Source organism: Momordica charantia (assembly GCF_013281855.1).
Source record: "Momordica charantia cultivar OHB3-1 chromosome 8 unlocalized genomic scaffold, Mcharantia_2.0 BLBB01000008.1, whole genome shotgun sequence".
NCBI lineage: Eukaryota > Viridiplantae > Streptophyta > Magnoliopsida > Cucurbitales > Cucurbitaceae > Momordica > Momordica charantia.
The window spans coordinates 13,596,837-13,617,209 of record NW_028275166.1 but is presented as its reverse complement, the minus strand read 5'-3'; the positions used below and the strand labels follow the sequence as shown (position 1 = coordinate 13,617,209).

The 20,373-nt window shown below is 42.4% G+C and overlaps 1 protein-coding gene across 1 annotated transcript; it reads left to right on the top strand.

The window, feature by feature from the left end:
* Positions 1–18,277: 18,277 nt before the first annotated feature.
* Positions 18,278–20,108, top strand: LOC148209573 (bidirectional sugar transporter SWEET5-like). Its single transcript, XM_088127952.1, has 6 exons — positions 18,278–18,445; positions 18,576–18,612; positions 18,813–19,029; positions 19,157–19,318; positions 19,438–19,557; positions 19,848–20,108. The coding sequence occupies exons 1-6, from the start codon at positions 18,403–18,405 to the stop codon at positions 19,995–19,997; spliced, it is 729 nt and encodes a 242-aa protein (XP_087984078.1). The 5' UTR covers positions 18,278–18,402; the 3' UTR covers positions 19,998–20,108.
* Positions 20,109–20,373: the final 265 nt, after the last annotated feature.

The window sequence follows — 20,373 nt, the reverse complement described above, 5'->3', positions numbered from 1 at the left end:
TGACAAGGATGAAAAGCAGTTTGCACTTTGAAGAAAACTATGATTCACATCAGGAATGTAGATCGATAGTCTCATATGTTTGGGCTAACTCAGAGTCGAATGCGTATATATTTGAACACTACAAATTATTTTGAATCTTTATCCAAAATTAATATATATTTATATACAATGTATGAATATACATTATATACATTCCCTTATATAATTTGAATACTTCAAATTATTTCATAATTTTTGATCCTCGGTTTAGTCGTTGTGAGCTAGCAAGGGGACCTAATGGATCTACAAATCAAAAACTCCAACGATATGAGATTAGTCGGTCAAACTCATTAACTCAGTAATCAACATTCGTTAACTGCGGGTCACTCCACTAAAAACCCGCAGCTGCACTCTTCTCACTGCAGAATATTTTCGTGTCTATGAATATACGACCACTAAAGGCAAGTCAATCCTTCACGAGTGCTCGTAACTCAAGCTGAGTCAAATTACCATTTTATCCTTGAGTTATATCTTACTCCTTAAATACCACTACTCCTCTAATGAAAAGCCGGTTATGGTCCGACCAATAACCAAAAGTCCCTCTCGGGCCAGTGAGAGGGTGGCCCCTTATTCAAGTCTCGGAATCAGCATTTAAGAGAGCACTCGTCTACTCTCTTAAAGTCGGGGAGGAGTGAATTTCATCTTGTGAAGTTATGTTCCCAGCTCTCCACTCGGTCTTATCCCCAAAATGGTAGAAATGTTGAGTCGGCGACTCAGGCCCTTTCACACGTACAGATCAAATGACGAGCCCTCATAGGCAGGAGTTCATAACTCACTCAAGATTGAGAATGAGTTGCCTGGTAATCCTGTGAAATAGCAATCTGTTAGTCAACGGTGTTACATCTAAAGATTGACTATTTCGCGGTCCGGTCTTATACAAATTCATTGTATAGGATACCCCCACTCGCATGTCTCCACACGAACGAACTGGATCGTGTCGTCTGTAACATTTACAAAGCGGGTGTATCCATCGTGTTACCAGGATAAGGTACCCAGCCTTATCCTTATACTATAGACCCTTTAGGTTATTCTCGGAACACTATCCACATGTATACCGAGGGTATGTCAAATATATACCTAGTATATATACTATCCTGGTTACATGATAATAACCTTGGATGTTTAGTTTATTGAATTTAGAAAATGCAATGTTGTAAATTCAACCACAAATTTTTTTAATATGAAAAATACAACTTTATTAAATATAAATTTGTTTTTACATAATTACAAACTACGAGTTTAAGGCAACACATCCAATATGGAGGTGGTTAGTTCAAGAGGATGAAATTGGCAATTGTATGTCTTAGCTGAACTGATGGAATCAGATTCGGTTGGGAGGTTCTCTTCGAGGTGCTATTGAGAGAAAAGAAAATGAGATCGAATCTCTCGTTTCTAGGAAAGCTGGGGTTAGCAAAGGGACGTGATTACAGCCGAGCGAGAGTTGAAAAAACTCCTCGAGGAGGAAGAAATGTATTGAAAACAAAAGTTCGGGAAGAGTGGATTCAATGGGGTGGCAGAAACAGGAGATGGTTTCACATGAGGGCAAGCGCGCGAAGGAGGAAAAATTGGATAAGAGGCTTAATGAATGAGAATGGAGTTTGGTGTTGATGGAGAAGAGGATATCTCAAGAGTTGCTTCTTCTTGCGTCCACAACATATTTTCTTTGGATAATCCAAGCCTAGAGGACATCCACAAAATTCTTGACGCTATTACAACCAAGACATCCGAGAATCAAAATAGGGAGTTGATTAAGGAGTTCACTCAAGAGGAGATTATAAAGGTGCTAAAAGGAATGTATCCTACAAAAGCTCTCGATCCCGATTGGATGAATGATCTTTTCTTTTAGAAGTACTAGGACATTGTGGGAGACGATACAGTCAACCTCTGTCTTAGCTACCTTAATGGTAATGGAGAGGTGGCTAGCATAAATGGGACATTCATTGTTTTGATTCCAAAAGTATAGAATCTAAAGAGTAGGAGAGATTACAGATCCATTAGCTTGTGCAATGTGATATAAGCTTATTGCAAAAACTTTGGCGAACATGCTAAAGTTTGTTCTTTATAAGGTCATAGCTCCAACTCAATCGGTCTTTGTCCCGGGACGAAGTATTATAGATAATGCCATAATTGGGTTTGAACACATCCATTCGATAAACAAAAAGAGGGTAGGGAAACACAGAGTGGTAGCGCTAAAACTAGACATGTCTAAAGCTTATGATAGAGTTGAGTGGGAGTATATGAGACAGGTTATGGAGAAATTGGGTTTCTGCCAAAGATGAATTTCTCTTATTATGCAGTGTGTAGAAACAATCAAATTTTCTATGTTGATAAATGGTGTGCAAGTAGCGAGATTTCAACCAAAATGAGACATTCAATAGGGAGATCCTTTATCCGGTTATCTTTTTCTATTACGTGCAAAAGGATTGTTTGTTCTTCTCAATAGAGAAGAACAACAAGGCCTATTCATCGATTTTCACATTAATAAGCACTGTTAAACTATCTCTTTTTTTATTTTTTTGCAGATGACAGTCTAATTGTTTTCAAGGCGGCGGTGAAGGATTGTCATATAATGACACACATTTCGGAATCTTATGAGAAAGTCTCTAGATAGACAATAAACTTTGATAAATCCTTATTTATGACAAGGAAAAACACTGGGCAAGAAATGAAGGACTTCATCCAAGGTAGCTCCAAGTCCCTTTCACCAATCATTTGGGCCTATACCTTGGACTTCCATCACAATTATCTAGAAACTGGACTCAATCAAAGAGAGTATGGAAAGCAATCCAAGGTTGGAAGGGGAAATTGTTCTCGACGAGAGGAAAGGAAGTCCTTATCAAAGCAGTTGCTCAAGCAATTCCTAATTACACTATGAGTTGCTTCCAACTACCTATGGGTCTGTGTAATGAGATTACAACAATTTATGTGAGATTTTGGTGGGGTCAACTCTAGAGACTTGTAAAATTCACTGGCGAAGTTGGGAAAGACTTTGCGCAGGGAAGGCGCAAGGAGGAATGCGGTTCAAGGCTGTTAGATCCTTCAATCAAGCAATGTTAGCTGAGCGAAGCTGGCAAATTTGAAGGAATCCTTCTACTCCCCCGTCACAAATTCTGAAAGGAAAATACTTTCAAACAGGCAAATTTTTAAAGGCTTAGTTAGGACACAACCCTTCCTTTGCCTGGCAAAGTAACTTATTGGGAGTGTGACCTCTTTGAAAAGGGCTGTCGGTAGTGAATTGGAAATAGGCTCTCTGTTTCTATTGGGAAGGATCCATGGCTACCACGAGAGGACAATTTCAGACCACTTTTTTGTCCACCCTTGTTATTGGAATAAACCTGTTGCTTCCTTGATGACGTCGAAATGCTATTGGGATGAGGGAAAGATAAGATCCATTTTTATGGAGTCAGAGGCGAATCTTATTTTAGAGATACCTTTATGTAAAACGAATGAGGGTGATGAGATTATTTGGCGTCTAGACAAAAAAGGGATTTTTCGTGTGAAAAGTGCTTACACATTGGGAAGAGAGCTGTTATTTGGTGGAGACTTATTCGTCCAAAAATGATCATCTAAAAAACAGATGGAGTAACTAGTCGAAGGCCAAAGTCCGTTCTAAAGTTAGAATCTGCTGTTGGAAAATTCTTAGTGATATAATTCCTAATAAGTCTAACTTGTTCTTAAAAGGCATCACCACTGATTCTTGTTGTGGTTTTTTGTAGGAAACATGGAGGAGACAACTAAGCATCTTTTCTGGGGGTGTGAGGTAACTAAATATAATTGGAATTCTTTCTAAATGCTAACTCAAGTTTTGGTTGGTCTAACAAGAAAGGATGGAAGATGGCAGATTATTGGGACTGGGCTTGTGGACAACACGAAGGGGACTGGCTTGTGGACAACTCGAACGAGACAGAGCTTGATATAGCGTTGCTAACCTTGTGGAATACATGGGAATATAGGAATAAGGTGCTTTTCAAGTGGGAAATTCCAACACAGCAACAATTGTGTTTCTTGATCAATAAATAGTGAGAGAGAGAGAGATCATCAAGTGGACCTTACTCATACCAGCTCTTTGAGGCTTAATGTTGATGCAGCTTGGTTCCAAGAGCGTCAACACGGTGGATTGGGGTGGGTGGAGGAAGGCACAATTATTCAAGCTGGTAACTCCTTTATTCGACAGAAAATTATCATAAAACACCTAGAAACGTTGGATATGCTAGAAGGGATTCACAATTTGGACAATCCAGATGGTGTTGACATTTACCTAGAAACAGATTCATTGGATGTCAAATGGCTAATCAATACGGAGATGGATGACTTCACAGAAGTTCTTTGGTTGGCCGAAGAAATTCGGGCGCTATTGGAAGTGAAGAAGATTGTCTCAATCTGCCATATTAGACGAGAAGTGAATCAGGTGGCTCATGACCTAGCTCGTGTGACGTCGGAAGCTGAAGAAAAGATGAGTTGGAGGGGTACCATGCTTGAGTGGCTTCGTATTATTTCTTCTGAAGACGTGTTTTAATTTGTTTTTCTTGTTAGCTGTGGAAAAAAAGTGTTTTTAACTCATTTTTTTCATAGCTTCAGTATCTCCGTATACTTTTCTAAAAGTTTTACATCTATGGGCATTTATAGGTTTTTCTAATATTTAAAAAAATTATTTAAATATAACTACTTCAATACTAATTTTTAAATGAGACAGTGGGTAGTAAAAATATTTTATGTATTTCAAAATATGTCATCTGTTTTTTAAATTTTCAAATATAGCAAATATTTTCACTAATTATATCAATAGTATATTAGATACTCAGATCAGTAGTATATCAATAATATATCAAACACTCAAATCAGTAGTATATTAGATATATATCACATACATATTGCACATATATTCATATCAGTATCAGATGTATATCACATATATATTGCAAGTATATCAGACGTATATCACAAATATTATAGATATATTATAGAAATATATCATTTGGATAAATTTGTGGTTTTAAAATTAGACCCCATTTAAAAAAAAACTGCTATATTTGGAAAAAAACAATATATGTGGTTGCTATTTTGCTAATTTTACTAAATTTTTTTTGCAATATTTACAATGGTCTCTTTTTAAAATAGTGTTGTTTTAATTCAGACAAAAGTCATCTCATACGTAGACCAATTGTCCAAGTGAAAATATGTGGATCTCTTTTGCTAACAAATAAAATCTAATTCTAATTCAAACTATCTAAACTAATTATTTAATTAAATTATAATATTTAACTATTATTTAATTAAATTAAAAATTTAAACTAAATCAATTAACTAATTAAATAAATCAAATTTAATTAATCATTTTAAAGTAGCTAATTAAATCAAAACTAAATCCATTAACTATCTAAATAAATTAATTAAACATAATCAACTATAATCAATTAAATGTTATAATATTTAAATATTATTTTGTTAAATTAAAAAAATAAAAATTAGATGTAATTAATTCATTAAGGAAAAAAGAGAGATATACTCGGTGTCAATCACTATCACACCATTTGACCTCCTCTCTTAATACCATTCGTTAAAAACAATCAGCCAGACCCATATCTTGATATAATATTGTGCAGGTTGTGCACATAAGTGCTCGTAACTTTGATTTTGGTTTTATCATATGGTCTCTATTAATGGAGGTAACTATCCTCACTTATATAATAGGGATATGTCCTTCTCTAGCCATTGTGAAATTTTAATATGCACTTCAATTGGAAAAGAAAAATTGTCAAAATTCGATGTGAAAGTGTCTTGAAGCTAATATGAAGTGTTATGTCGCTGGTAGGATATGCATAGCCCACAAGCTGAAAGTACATTTATATATTTATAATCTTAAGGACCAAATATTCGGTTAAATTCTTTAAAACATCTTTAAATATTATATATTTGTACAAATTAGCCTAAAAACTATAAAACTAATAAATAATATCAACCAAATTAAATAATTAAACTTATATATTTTGTTTGGGAAAGAGAATACCCTGGACACGTGGAAGACCTCTATTGGTGCTCCCAGATGACTCATGAGTCATGCCCAGCTCGGACCGCCAAGATCACCACCACTAGCGTTGACAGATGCTAAGTATGAGGGCCGAGGTGAACCTGGCCGAGGTCCGACCTACCAGGAAGCTCGGTAGGGGCCGATGTGAGCTACTGTCAGCGGCGTGATTATCGGGTGTAACCGTCGGTCCCAAGATTACCGGGTGTAACCGACGGTCCTGAGATTACTGGGTGTAACCGTCGCGAGATTAGCGAGACTACCACCCATAAGTAGAGGACCTCACTCCACGATCAGGTACGATGATTTCTGACCTCGAACTAAACTAGGAATCCGACCTATACTGACTTGATCGTCGGAGTGCTCACCTTTTTGTGCAGGTCCGCCCAAGTATCCAGAACGGTCCGGAGGCCGAGTTCGAGCTGCAATCTGAAATACACTATTGTGCATACCCTTGCATAAACATTTGGCGCCGTCTGTGGGAACGACAATCTAAGTCATCTCAATCCTTTTAAACCAATACGCGAGTGAAAATGGTTCAACCAGCAAACTCGACCAATACGGCAGATCGAAGGACTCTAGCTGCCAGCGATGCCCACCAGAGGGAGGTCGGAGCAGCAGTGGTAGAGGGGCAAGGTCACGACGGCCTAGCAACAGAACCCCTCCGCAGGTCGGCACGAATCACCGCGCCTGTCCTACCACCTGCGCACCCAAGGACATCCAAGGCCACCCGTGGCCGAGGTGGGACCTCTAAGAAGGGCGCCCGGGGTCCAGCCCCGGCTCCACCAAGTGAGAACTTTGACGCACTCCAGAGAGAAATGGAGGCAATGCGCACACAAATGCGGTCCATGGAGGAAATGTATAACGAGATGATACTAGCTGCAGGCGCAGGGTCCCGATCTGAAAATCGAATGACGCGCATTAACATGCGCGAGCAAAGGGGTTCCCACCTCGGCCCAGTCGAGGAGGAACATCCCGAAGACAACGAGAGCGAGGGGCACACTCGCCAGAGAGGAGACCTTCGTGAACACCTCAACAGAAAGAGAGGTTCATCTCTCCGAAAAGGACAGTCACCATCCCGCTCACACATGAGCTCCAACCAGCAGGCTGAATCCTCTCGCAACCCAGTAACTCCTGCAGGAATGATTACAAGGGAGGAGTTCAACCAGCTGAGGGGCCAGCTCGACGCTCAGGTGGAGGCCTTAAAGGCCAAATGTGAGCAGAAAGAAGGTCCACTGAACGATGGCGACTTGGGAGAATCGCCCTTCACCTCGGACGTTTTGGAAGCACCGATCCCTCCGAAGTTCAAAGCTCCTACTGTGAAACCTTATGATGGGTCGAAAGACCCCAAGGATTATGTTGAGGTCTTTGAAGGCCTCATGGATTTCCAAGCGGCATCAGACGCAATCAAATGCCGCGCCTTTCAGATCGCGCTTACTGGCAGCGCGATTGTGGTATCGGAGACTGCCAGCCAGGTCGATCTCGACCTAGTCTCAGCTGAGAAGGGAGTTCCTCGCCTAGTTCTCTTCTCGGCATTATGACAAAAAGACAGCGACCCATCTCGCGACCATCAGACAGAAGGAGGGTGAGACACTGCGAGAATGTCACCAGATTCCAGGAGGAGCAGTTGAAGGTCGCACACTGCTCCGATGACTCGGCCATGTGCTATATTCTCACCGGTCTAGCCGACGAGGCCCTCATGGTGAAACTTGGAGAGGAGGCCCCGACCACCTTCGCCGAGGTGCTTCAGAAAGCGAAGAAAGTCATCGATGGAAAGGAGCTCCTCCGAACCAAAACCGGCCGACCAGAACGAACGATCGGCCGGGGCAGAAGTGGAAAAGATATAGAAAAGGCAGATCCCAAGTCCAAGGACAAGGGATCCTTTTCCAGCGGCCGAGCTGAGTATCGGAGGGCGGAGAACGGACCTACTAGGAGCCGACCTTATGAACGCTTCACCCCGACCACGATTCCAATTTCCGAGATCCTAACGAACATCGAGGAGTCTGGAATGGAAAAACTACTCAAACGTCCTGAGAAGCTTCGGGGAGCCCCGGAGAGGCGCAGCAAGGACAAGTATTGCCCCTTCCATCGGGAGCACGGCCATAACACGTCGGACTGCTGGGAGTTGAAGCGCCAAATTGAGGATCTAATTCAAGATGGCTACTTCAAGAAATTTGTGGGAAAGCCCAGGACCAGCTCGGCAGAGAAAAAGGAAGAGCGGAAGCGTTCGAGGACGCCGCCCCGACGCACTGACCGACCTGCGGTCATCAATACCATTTTCGGAGGGCCAAGCGGGGGTCAGTCCGGACATAAAAGAAAGGAGTTAGCTCGTGCAGCCAGGCGCGAGGTGTGCATCATCAGGGAGCAGAGGCCGACCTGCTCAATCACCTTCGACAGTGCAGACTTGGAGGAGGTTCACCTGCCCCACAATGATGCACTTGTGATCGCTCCCTTGATTGATCATGTGGTGGTCAGGAGGGTGTTGGTAGACGGAGGCGCATCTGCTAACATCCTGTCCTTACCGACCTACCTCGCCCTGGGATGGACGAGGTCGCAATTGAAGAAAAGCCCGACACCTCTGGTTGGGTTCTCCGGAGAATCAGTCGTCCCAGAGGGTTGCATCGACTTGCCGGTCACGCTTGGGCAGGACCAAACTCGGGTCACCCAAATGGGCGAGTTCGTGGTGATTGACGGTAGATCGGCCTATAACGCCATCTTTGAGAGACCCGTCATCCACTCATTTGGGGCCATTCCCTCGACACTTCATCAAGTTTTGAAGTATTCCACCCCCAATGGCGTGGGCACGGTCCGAGGAGAACAGACCACTTCGAGGGAGTGCTATGCCTCCGCACTCAAAGGCTCATCGGTCTGCACCATCGAACCTCTCGCCAGTGGGGATGGGACGCTCGAGTTCAAGGCCGACCTGTCGAGGAGGGAGTTTGCCGCACCCACTGAGGAGCTCGAGCTTGTTCCTCTGCTTAGTCCCGAGAAGCAAGTAAGCATAGGAACCAAGCTGGGGGCCACCGACAGAGAGGAGCTAATCCACTTCCTCAGATCCAACTCGGATGTCTTTGCGTGGTCCCATGAGGACATGCCTGGCATTGACCCGAAAATTATGACGCATCGCCTCAGCATAGATCCGTCATTCCGACCTGTAAAGCAAAAAAGAAGACCTATAAACAAGGAGCGGAGTGATGTAATTGTTGAGGAAGTTAGCAAACTTTTGAAAGATGAATACATAAGAGAAATTTCGTATCCCGAGTGGCTCTCCAATGTTGTGTTAGTTAAAAAATCTAACGAAAAGTGGAGAATGTGCGTAGATTTTACAAACTTAAATAAGGCATGCCCGAAAGATTGCTTCCCTCTGCCGAGGATTGATCAGCTCGTGGACGCCACAGTCGGGCACGAACTGTTCACCTTCATGGACGCCTACTCTGGGTACAACCAAATCAAGATGCATGTCCCAGATCAAGGTCATACCGCATTCATAACAGACCAAGGTCTGTACTGTTACAAGGTCATGCCCTTCGGGTTAAAGAACGCAGGAGCGACCTACCAGAGAATGGTGAACAAAATGTTCGCCAAGCAGATCGGCCGGAATATGGAAGTGTATGTGGACGACATGCTTGTCAAGAGCAAGCAGTCTAAGTCGCATCTCTTCGATCTGACCCAAGCCTTCGAGGTTCTGAGGACATATCAAATGAAGCTCAACCCAGCTAAATGTGCCTTTGGAGTCTCTTCGGGAAAATTCCTTGGTTTCATGGTGAACAACCGAGGAATCGAGGCCAACCCTGAAAAGATTAAAGCCGTGCTCGAGATGGAGGCACCTAAGACGCTGAAACAGCTTCAGTGCCTCAATGGCAGGATTGCGGCCCTGAATCGGTTTGTTTCAAGATCGACAGATAAGTGCCTTCCTTTCTTCAAAGTCCTACGGAGGAAAGGGTCGTTTGAATGGACAGCGGAGTGCGAGTAAGCATTTCAGCAGTTGAAAAGCTACCTCTGTTCGGCACCTTTGCTCGCCAAGCCCATGCCGGGGGACAAGCTCCAATTATACATAGCAGTGTCTGACAGCGCCGTCAGCTCGGCCCTAATCAGGCAAGAGGAAGCGCGGCAAAACCCGGTCTACTACACAAGCAAGGCTATGACTGAAGCCGAGACCAGATACCCTCAAAGGGAAAAGTTGGCTCTTGCTTTAGTCACCTCGGCCCGACGGCTTAGACCATACTTCCAAGCCCATACTGTGGTGGTGCTCACTAACTTGCCCCTAAAAAACATCTTCTAGAAGCTTCTGGACGCCTGATGAAGTGGGCAATGGAGCTAAGTGAGTACGACATCCAGTTCGAACCCAGAATTGTGTTGAAAGGACAAGCAGCGGCAGATTTCATAGCCGAGCTCACACCACCTTCCGAGCTGAGCGAGTCCGACCTACCGTGGACAATCTATGTCGACGGATCCTCCAATGAGAAGGGGTGCGGGGCCGGAGGCGAGCGATTTGAGTATGCCTTGCGGTTCAGCTTCCGGACTTCTAACAACGAGGCTGAGTATGAAGCATTTATTGCCGGCCTGCGAATCGCTAGAGCATTGGGGGCCTCTTGTGTTAAGGTCTTCAGTGACTCCCAGCTGGTCGTGGGCCAGATCAAGGAAGAGTACCAAGCCAAAGACTCCCGAATGGAGAAGTATTTGGGCAAGGTCAGATCGTACCTCGTCCAGTTTCGAACTTACGAAGTAAGCCGGGTTCCCCGAGCAAAAAATTCTAATGCTGACGCCTTGGCCAAGTTAGCATCGGCGTATGAGACCGACCTGGCCAGGTCGGTCCCCGTCGAGATCTTAGATAATCCCTCGATCTCAGAGCCAGATCTGATGGAGATCGGCGCTCCAGAGTCCTCATGGATGGACCCGATTGCGGACTTCATTAGGGGCAACTCACCACAAGACCCCAAGGAGCGCAGAAAGTTGGCAAGGCGAGCAGCTCGGTTCGTGGTCCGAGGTGGAGCATTGTACCGACGCGGCTTTTCCCTGCCTTTATTGAGATACCTAACCCCTGAAGAGGGCCTGTACGCTCTCAGAGAAATCCACGAAGGAGTGTGCGGCAATCACTCAGGCGCCCGGTCGCTGTCAGCCAAAGTGATCCGACAAGGATACTATTGGCCGACCCTCAGCCAGGACGCCAAAAAATTCGTTAGAACTTGCGACAATTGCCAACGCTACGGAACCATAATCCACCAACCTCCCAAGCTGCTCACCCCCATCTCGGCCCTGTGGCCATTCGCGCAGTGGAGGGTAGATATCATTGGTCCTTTCCCTTTGGGCAAGGGCCAGACCAAGTTCGCTGTGGTTGCTGTGGATTACTTCACAAAGTGGGCCGAGGCCGAGGCGCTCTCCCACATAACGGAATCCAGAGTCACGTCCTTCGTATGGACAAATATCATATGTCGCTTTGGTATACCGCAGACCATTGTGACGGACAATGGGAAGCAGTTTGACAACGCCAAGTTCAAAGACTTTTGCAGCAAACTTGGCATAAGTCACCTTAGCTCGTCCCCCGCACATCTGCAAGCAAATGGGCAGGTGGAGGCAGTCAACAAGATCATCAAGCGAGGCATCAAACTTAGACTAGACTCTAAGAAAGGCAGGTGGGCCGAGGAGCTACCAGAGGTTCTATGGTCGTACCAGACCACCCAAAGGGAATCGACGGGTGAGACCCCGTTCTCCCTGGCCTTCGGCTCCGAAGCTGTAGTCCCGGTTGAGATCGGCATGCCATCTGACAGAGTAGAGCATTACGAGCCTACGGCAAATGAGGAAGAGTTGCTCCTGAACCTCGACTTGTTGGAAGAAAGAAGAGCAATGGCCCAGCTACGCCTGGCGGAATATCAGGGCAGAATGGCCAGACATTACAACGCCCGCGTTCGACCTCGGACCTTTCAGGTCGGACATCTGGTCTTAAGGAGGATCCAAACCCATGAGGGTGCCCTTGATCCGACCTGGGAGGGCCCGTTTGAGGTCAAGGGCATAATCCAACCTAGGACGTACGTATTGGCCGATATGAAAGGAGACGTCCTCGCGCACCCGTGGAATGCGGAGCACCTGAAGCGTTATTATCCTTGAAATGCCAAAAGAATTTTCAATGGATCTGTAAAAACTGTTTCACAAGAATTATGATCGAAATGAATGTGATGATTTAATTTCACGATTCCGAGCTCGACCAAAAATTAAATGGGGGCCACGGACTCCCACGCGATCACATTCCAGCAGTCGATTAAAAGTCAACCCTCCAAAACCACTGATGAACTTAAAATTCAAACCTTCAAGGTAATGAGACGATGTGAAAAGTTCAAAATGGTCAAGCCTCTGAACCTGAGGGTACGATGTACGATATGAAGAACAGCTACGGACTTAGGATTTTAGCCTTTTAACGTTTTTAAGTTAAGGGTGCGATGTTAAAAAATCCAGAGTTGCTGCAATGCATTGAAAGCTAGACAAAGATTCAAATTCAAACTTTCAAATTATTTTAATTGAAGGCGCGACCTCAAAAGTAAGAGGTGCGAGGTGACATTGGCTGCAGTTCAAAGAAAAAGCAAAGAAAGGAAAGATGTTGCCAACAACAAAGTAAAAACAAATGGGAGCTTCTTTATTGAATGGAGAGCAGAGCCAAGGCTTATAGACCTTGCAGCTCTGCCCTGACACTTACAAACAAAAAAAAAAAACAAAAGAGAAGAGAAGAAAGACAGCGAAAAGCCTCTTGAAGGGTGGTCGCCTAAGAGCCTACTTGAGGAGCGCCCTCTTGAGTGGTGCCGACCTGATCCTCTTCGAGGTCGGAGTAGTCAGAGTCCAGATCTCTGACGTAGTTATCCACCAACGCTTGGGGGCCAGGGGTGCCACTAGGCCCAGACGCCCACTGCTCAGCATACTTCTTCTTCAGAGCACCGAGATCAATCTGAAGGTCAGGCATGTCGGAAGCAATGCCCTTCATGAGAAACTTGAAGCCCGCGTCAGAGAAGTCTTTGGCAAATCCATCGAAGTCAGGATGTTGCCTAAACGATTCCTCCAATAGGGCTCCATTGCTGAGACGCTCCTTCACCGTCTCCAGCTCGGCAGTCGCACGCTTCAGCTCCTCCTCCTTCGCTTCAAGCGCCTGGAGCATGTCGTCCTTCTCCTTGAGGAGTTGGAACTTCTCCTTCTCCAAGCCCCTGGTGATAGCATGGGCAGCTCGGAGCTGGGCCTTGCTTCTGTCCTCTTCCTTCTTCAGTAGCTCGGCCTTGGTCTCCACCTCGGCCTTCAAAATTTCCACCTCAGAGTGAGCCTTCAGCAGCTCATCCTTCATGGTGGAGGAAGCAGCCTCCAAGGCAGCAGATAACTCCTCTTTCTCCCTCGCTGCCAGAGCTTCCCTCCCATCCAGCTCGGCCTTTACAGCCAGATCCGATTGAATGGAAGCAACAAACGCCTAAGAAAAGGTACAAAGAAGAGAATTAGACCGAGCTACATGTTAGGTAAATTAAGCAAAAATGGAGACACTAGTCTTACCTCAGCAGCGTAGTTGATGGTCCTCTGCAGAACGGACCCTGGGTCGCTCACAAATTTGGACGCCCTCCTTAGGCAGCGGTCCAAACTTGCGGTCGAGATGCGGGACACCTGGTCCCTCACCCCAGAACTTGATGGCTCAACTCTGAACCGTGCCGTCACATCGGACGTCCCGCCCATCCTGGCCTCAGGATCGTCCACCCGATCTGCGTAGCTCGCAGGCAAGACCCCACGAGCTCCGACCTCCAAGGGGGAGGTCGTCTTCTTCTTCTTCCTCCTTCGCTTCAGAGGGACTTCCTCCCTCACCTCCTCGCCCGAGGGCAAGGCGTCCACCGCCTCGGTCTGATCCCTGGGGCGCTTTTCCCTCGAGGGACCCTCAGAAGACTCCAGCTCGATCACTGGGGTTGGATCTTCCGAGGCTGGCCCTACCACAGCGGGAGTGGCAGGTTTCGAACTCTGGGCGGCCTCAAGAGCATGGGCTCGGCCCTTGGACTTGCGCTTCACGTTGCTTGCAAATCCGCAAACCATGGCTGCAAAATAAAAACAGGGGTCAACACAAGGTTAGAGGAAAAAGGAGGGAAGCAAGCTCGGCATACCAAGTTCGGAGTTCGGCCTTGAGGATTCAATGGGACGAACTGCGGGGTTGTAATCTAGCAGCCCGGACTCAAGCAGCAGCTTGTCGGTCACCAAGGTTCCGACCTTCCTACCCCTCGGAAAACGCTCCTTGTAATATTTCAGCGTGTCGAAGGAGGCTTGCGTAAGCTCGGGGACTGGTCGGATTGAAACTGCACAAAGACAAAATTTGAGTCAGACCTGAATAACAAGAAAGAAAGTTATCACAAGAAGTAAGAACTACTCCGTACCTAGGTTCCCAAACCTAGTGGGAACGTCAAAGAAGGAACGACCTGACTCGTCCTTTGCAAGCCATTCCCCAGAAGCGTAGAACCACTTCCTCACCCATCCCTTGATGGAGGTCGGCCCCTTAACTATACCGCCTGCGCCTTTCCTTGCGCACATATAGAACCGACCAGGCTTCTTAGCTATCCTTTTCGCTTCGAAGCACGCGAGGAGCTGGTCTACGTCTAACAGCTCGGCCTCTTCACTATCCCGAGCTCGTAGCCAAAAAAGGATGGCCAAAGCGAAAATGACACCCCACCCATTGGGGGCCACTTGAGCCGGAGCCAGCCCAGTTCGGAAAAGAAACTCTTGGACGAAAGGGTGAAGGGGAAGTCTGAGGCCGTACTCAAACATTTTGAAGTAGAGAGTGACCCATCCCTCTGGAGGATTGTCAGCTCTCTCCCCCTCCTCCGGAATCCTAAGGAGGATGTTCTCAGGGATAGCGAACCCCCTACGAAGGGATCCGAGGTAGTGCTCAGGTAACCTAGAAGGGTATTCCAAACCCTGACCCGAGGTGGAGGCATCACTATCCTCCCCGTCATCGGAGAACCTAAAGTTTTCTATCTCCTCGAGCTCGGACTCTAACCTACGAGCTAAATCCTCATCGGATCCTAAGTTGCTGCTGAAAGAGGACGACATGGCAACTACGTTCGAAAGAGAAAGTGAGGGAAGAGACCGACCTACCAAGGGTTCGAGCTACCTTTAAATCGAACTCCAAGAATTCAGGGAACGTAAGGTATGACCTGAAGGATTGGGGGTATTTATAGCTCATCGGAAAAATTTCCCCACCGTACACGTGTAATCAACGAGCGGCTAGGATCCTCCCTAAGATCCGAAGCGTCGGAATATTTGAATATTCCGACGATAAATCTACTGCAACGACTATATTTTCCCACGAATAGGAAGTCGCCACGCGTCCAAAGCAAGTCAAATGAACTTCTCTGCCAGGTCGAGATCGGACCAGACAGAGAGGGGGCCAATGTTTGGGGAAGAGAATACCCTGGACACGTGGAAGGCCCCTATTGGTGCTCCAAGATGACTCATGAGTCATGCCCAGCTCGGACCGCCGAGATCACCACCACTAGCGTTGACAGATGCTAAGTATGAGGGCCGAGGTGAACCTGGCCGAGGTCCGACCTACCGGGAAGCTCGGTAGGGGCCGATGTGAGCTACTGTCAGCGGCGTGATTATCGGGTGTAACCGTCGGTCCCGAGATTACCGGGTGTAACCGTCGCGAGATTAGCGAGACTACCACCCATAAGTAGAGGACCTCACTCCACGATCAGGTACGATGATTTCTGACCTCGAACTAAACTAGGAATCCGACCTATACTGACTTGATTGTCGGAGTGCTCACCTTTTTGTGCAGGTCCGCCCAAGTATCCAGAACAGTCCGAAGGCCGAGTTCGAGCTGCAATCTGAAATACACTGTTGTGCATACCCTTGCATAAACATATTTGTTATTAGTTATTATTTTATTTCTTTGTTTCAAATAAATAGTTTTATGGGTTAAAAAACATTTCTTCCTATACTTTCGTTAAAGTGACGATTTAGTCTTGTACTTTTAAATTGGTAATAAATTAATCACAAAAACTTAAATACATAAATTGATAAACCAATGAGCCAGAGACTAAATATGTTTATAAATTAGAAAGATTAAATTGTTATATGATAAAAATTGAGTCTTAATTTTAATAACATTTTTCACGATAGAGACTAAATTGTTACTTTAGTGAGAGTACAAGGACCCAATGTATTTTTTAACCTAGTTTTATGTGAGACATTGGAGTGAGATTCTTGAGATAACTGTGTTTCCTGTTTGATAACCATTTCGTTTTTCGTTTTTTGTTTTTGGTTTTTAGTTTTTAAAAACAGGGTCGTTTGATAACCAATTCAATTTTCGTTTCTCAAAAACCATTTTGAAATTCTATATAAATTAAAAAAAAAGAAAAAATAGTTTTGAAAAATAGGTTTTTATTTTTCAAAATCTCATTTTTTTCTTCTAATACTCAACTTTTTTTTTCTTTCTCAGATTTATCTCTGAAAATTTTATTTTTCACTCTAAAATTTTTTATTTCTAAATTTCTCTTTACAAACTTTATTTTTCTCTCTCTAGAATTTTCATATTTTGAATATTTATTGTTATTTATCTCTCTCCAAATTTTTTTCAGTATTTTTTTTTTCTAACAGATTAGTTTCATTGGTCTCTCTAAAAATTTAATATTTTTCCTAATTTTTTTCTCTCTAAAATTTCATATTTTATAACTTTTCTTCCTCTTCGTAATCTATTTTTTCCTCTAAAAATTATATTTTATTTTCTCGTTCAATTTTCTTTCCCTGTAACTTTTATTTATCTTTGTATTTATTTATTTTCTATAAATATTATATTTTGAATCTGGTTTTTATCTCTAAATTTGTTTTCACTATAATTTTTCTATTTCTTTATAATTTCTTATTTTTTCTTTAACATATATTTTCCTCTCAACTTTATTTTTTTCTTCAAAATTTTTCTCTTTTTGTCTTTTAACTTTTCTTTCCCTATTTTTTTCTAAATATTTTTATTTATCTCTCTAAAATTTATCTTCCAAAGTTTACTTACATCTCTATTTTCATGTCTCTACATTAAGGGAAGACAAAAAATTTCATAGGGTAGGGTCCCAAAAATAGAAAATACATGTCCCGACCCTGTCCCCGTCCCCAATTCCATTTTTTTTAATAATTAATATATATTTATTACACTTTTTTATATTTAACTTCTAAAAATAATTAAAAACAATTATAAAACAGATAATTTTTCTCGAGAACATCTCTTGGACCCAAGAACGAGGTGGAGACGGAGACTAAAAAATTTTCACAAGTTCGAGAATGGGGGAGAGCATCCTCACTCGCACTCACATCATCTTTACTATAAAATTTTCTCTCTCTAATGTGTATTTTCAATTTTCTAACTTTTTAAAAACAAAAAACTAAAAATGGTTACCAAATATGTTTTGGTTTTTTGTTTTTTAAAAACAAAAATCAAAAAATGGTTATGAAACATATATGGTTTTTGTTTTTCAAAAACCAAAAACTAAAAAGAATAAAAACCAAAAACCAAAAACTAAAATGGTTATCAAATGGGCCTTAAATGTTTCATTAGGTATAAAATTCGAGTTAAAATTTTGCAAATAGGAACCAAGTTGGTCATTTTTTAAGAGTATAGAAACAAAACGAAAAATTTTAAAGTAGAAGGATTAAAATAAACAAAATTGAAAAGTGAAGAACAAAATGAACATAGGAAAAATTATATTAATCGAACTAATATATATCGATACAGATTTGAGCAAGTATCGATTTAGTCCCTGAAGTTTTTTTTTTAAAAAATACAATTATATCTTTAAGGTTTGAAAAATAGTTGTAAATGGTCTAGGAGAAGAATGAGAAAATTTTAAATGAAGTGTGATGTTTTATGTATTGGGATGGTATAATAAACTTGTGTTTTGTAATTAATTTGGCTGAATATGTTAGGCATCCGTATGGTTTAGATTTGGGAAGAAAAGAGCAAATGAGTGGATTTTTCAACTGATTAAAAAAAAGATTTAAGAATGGTTTATGAGATTAATCGAAACTATGCTTAAACAATAGAGAATAAATTAAAAGTATGAGAAGAAAATTAGAAATGAGTCCAAATTTAAAATTCGTTATTAGGTGTCCTAATCCGTGATGCATTTTGCATTGAGAGATTACACAGAAAAGTTGGAATTTCGTAGTCGGACTCGGATTGGGATTGGGATTGGGATTGGGATTCCCAAATTTACACAAAATTGATTGATCAGAAGCTGGCTGGCGCCATGCCTATATATATTTCCCCATTCTCACCAATTCCATCTCATCTGCTACCTCTCTCTCTTCCGATCCATATTCATTCTGTTTAACAATCGAAGATGGTGAGCGCCACTGTTGCCCGCAATATCGTCGGCATTGTCGGTAATTTCGACTTCTCCATCATTTCACTGTCACCAGATTAGTTTATTTAAACTTTAACGGTTGGATTTTGAATTATTCTTTGGAAATTTAATTTACTTTTTATTTATTTGCTGTCTCTGAATATTTGCAGGTAATGTCATCTCTTTCGGCCTCTTTTTCTCCCCGCTGTAAGTAACACTACCTCCCGCCATCTCCTTCCATCGTCAGCTTTTTCTTTTAATTACATTACAAGTTTCGCAAATTTGAAAATTCAACAACTTTTTTTAAAGTTCAAACGCAACCGACCAAACTTATAATTTACCCTTACTTTCTATTATTTTCAATGTTTCTCGAGAGTTCTAAACGCATTTATGAATATTGTACGCAGACCAACATTCTTCAAAATCATCAAGAACAAGACCGTGGAAGAGTTCAAGCCAGATCCCTACATCGCAACCGTTCTAAACTGCATGTTCTGGGTCTTCTATGGAATGCCATTTGTCCATCCTGACAGCGTTTTGGTCGTCACTATTAACGGTATTGGTCTTGTTACTGAACTCGCATATTTGGCCATCTTCGTCTTCTATGCTGATAACAAAGGACGGGTAGGTTTTCTTTTCCTTTTACTCATTTTTTCCCCTTCCAAATCTTTTAGGAAAATTCTATTCCATTATTAATTAGAAAAGTCCCCAAATTCCTGTGTTAATTATGTTTAACTTGCTCTCATTTCAGAAGAAAGTGGGTGTTTGTCTTCTCATTGAAGTCATATTCGTGGCCATTATTGTTCTCATAACCATGCTAGTTTTGCACGGAACTAAAAATAGATCACTGATGGTTGGAATAATTTGTGACGTCTTCAATATCATGATGTATGTTTCTCCTCTAACCATCATGGTAAGTAAATTCCAATCTAATTTTCATGTATCATCGTCCTCCAGTAGATGATTACAATGTTATATATTTCTGTACTACAATAAAAACAAACATTAAAATCTACTGTTTGATTTCTACAGAAAAAGGTGATAGTGACAAAGAGTGTCAAGTATATGCCGTTTACACTTTCATTAGCCAACTTTCTCAATGGTTGCATCTGGACAGCTTACGCCCTCATCAAATTTGATATCTATATGCTGGTATGTGTATTCTCCTCCCTACTCCTAATACAAATTTTTGCAATAATGAAAAACATATTCTTTTTCACTCCTTCTTTCTAGTGTTTACCAAGTTAGAAAGCATAACAATGTATCGATAAGAAGCCTTAAATTTTTATTTTTTCGAATTTCTTTTTGCCTTTTTAGTATTCTTCCATCGATATTTCGTAGATTTTTCTATCCCTAAGTTGGAAAGTTAGGCATTTCTTCTCGATATCAAGCCCTAGAAGCTTTTAATTTGACCAATATTTTAATTTATAAAAACCTTGCAGATAAGCAATGGTGTTGGAGCAATTTCAGGTCTTCTCCAACTAGTTCTATATGCATATTACTCGGTATGGGGTTCAAAAGATGAAGAAAACACTCCGAAGGAACCTAACAAGATTCAACTCTCCACCATGAAAGAACGATGCGAAGTTTAAAGACTCAAATGTTTTTAGTTTTTTTTTTTCTTTTTAGTTCAAAATGTTATTCTTAGTCTACAATTAGATTAGTGAGTCTCTTTTTTTATTTTTTGAACAAGATTTGTGAGTCCTGTTCTTTATGGCTTGTTATTCAAATAATAATTATTACTTTTTTATTTTCATTTCAGTTTTACCAAAATATTATATTTGTAATGTTTCATTTGATTCTAGATTTTTTAACAATTTATTTCTATACAAATTTGAGGTGTTGGATTTTTTAAGATGAGAGTTTAACGAGTAGGGAGATAAGTAAAGTTAAAACTTCATATTAAAAATGAACTAAAATACAGTGTAAATTATTACTTAAGCATAACTGTGATATTCAAGTTACATA

Bases quoted from the DNA above. Each gene is read 5' to 3' on its own strand.
- LOC148209573 (XM_088127952.1), top strand. From the start codon at position 18,403: ATGGTGAGCGCCACTGTTGCCCGCAATATCGTCGGCATTGTCG. The intron at 18,613-18,812 runs GTAAGTAACACT...TATTGTACGCAG, and splicing joins GGCCTCTTTTTCTCCCCGCT to ACCAACATTCTTCAAAATCA. The intron at 19,319-19,437 runs GTAAGTAAATTC...TGATTTCTACAG, and splicing joins TTTCTCCTCTAACCATCATG to AAAAAGGTGATAGTGACAAA.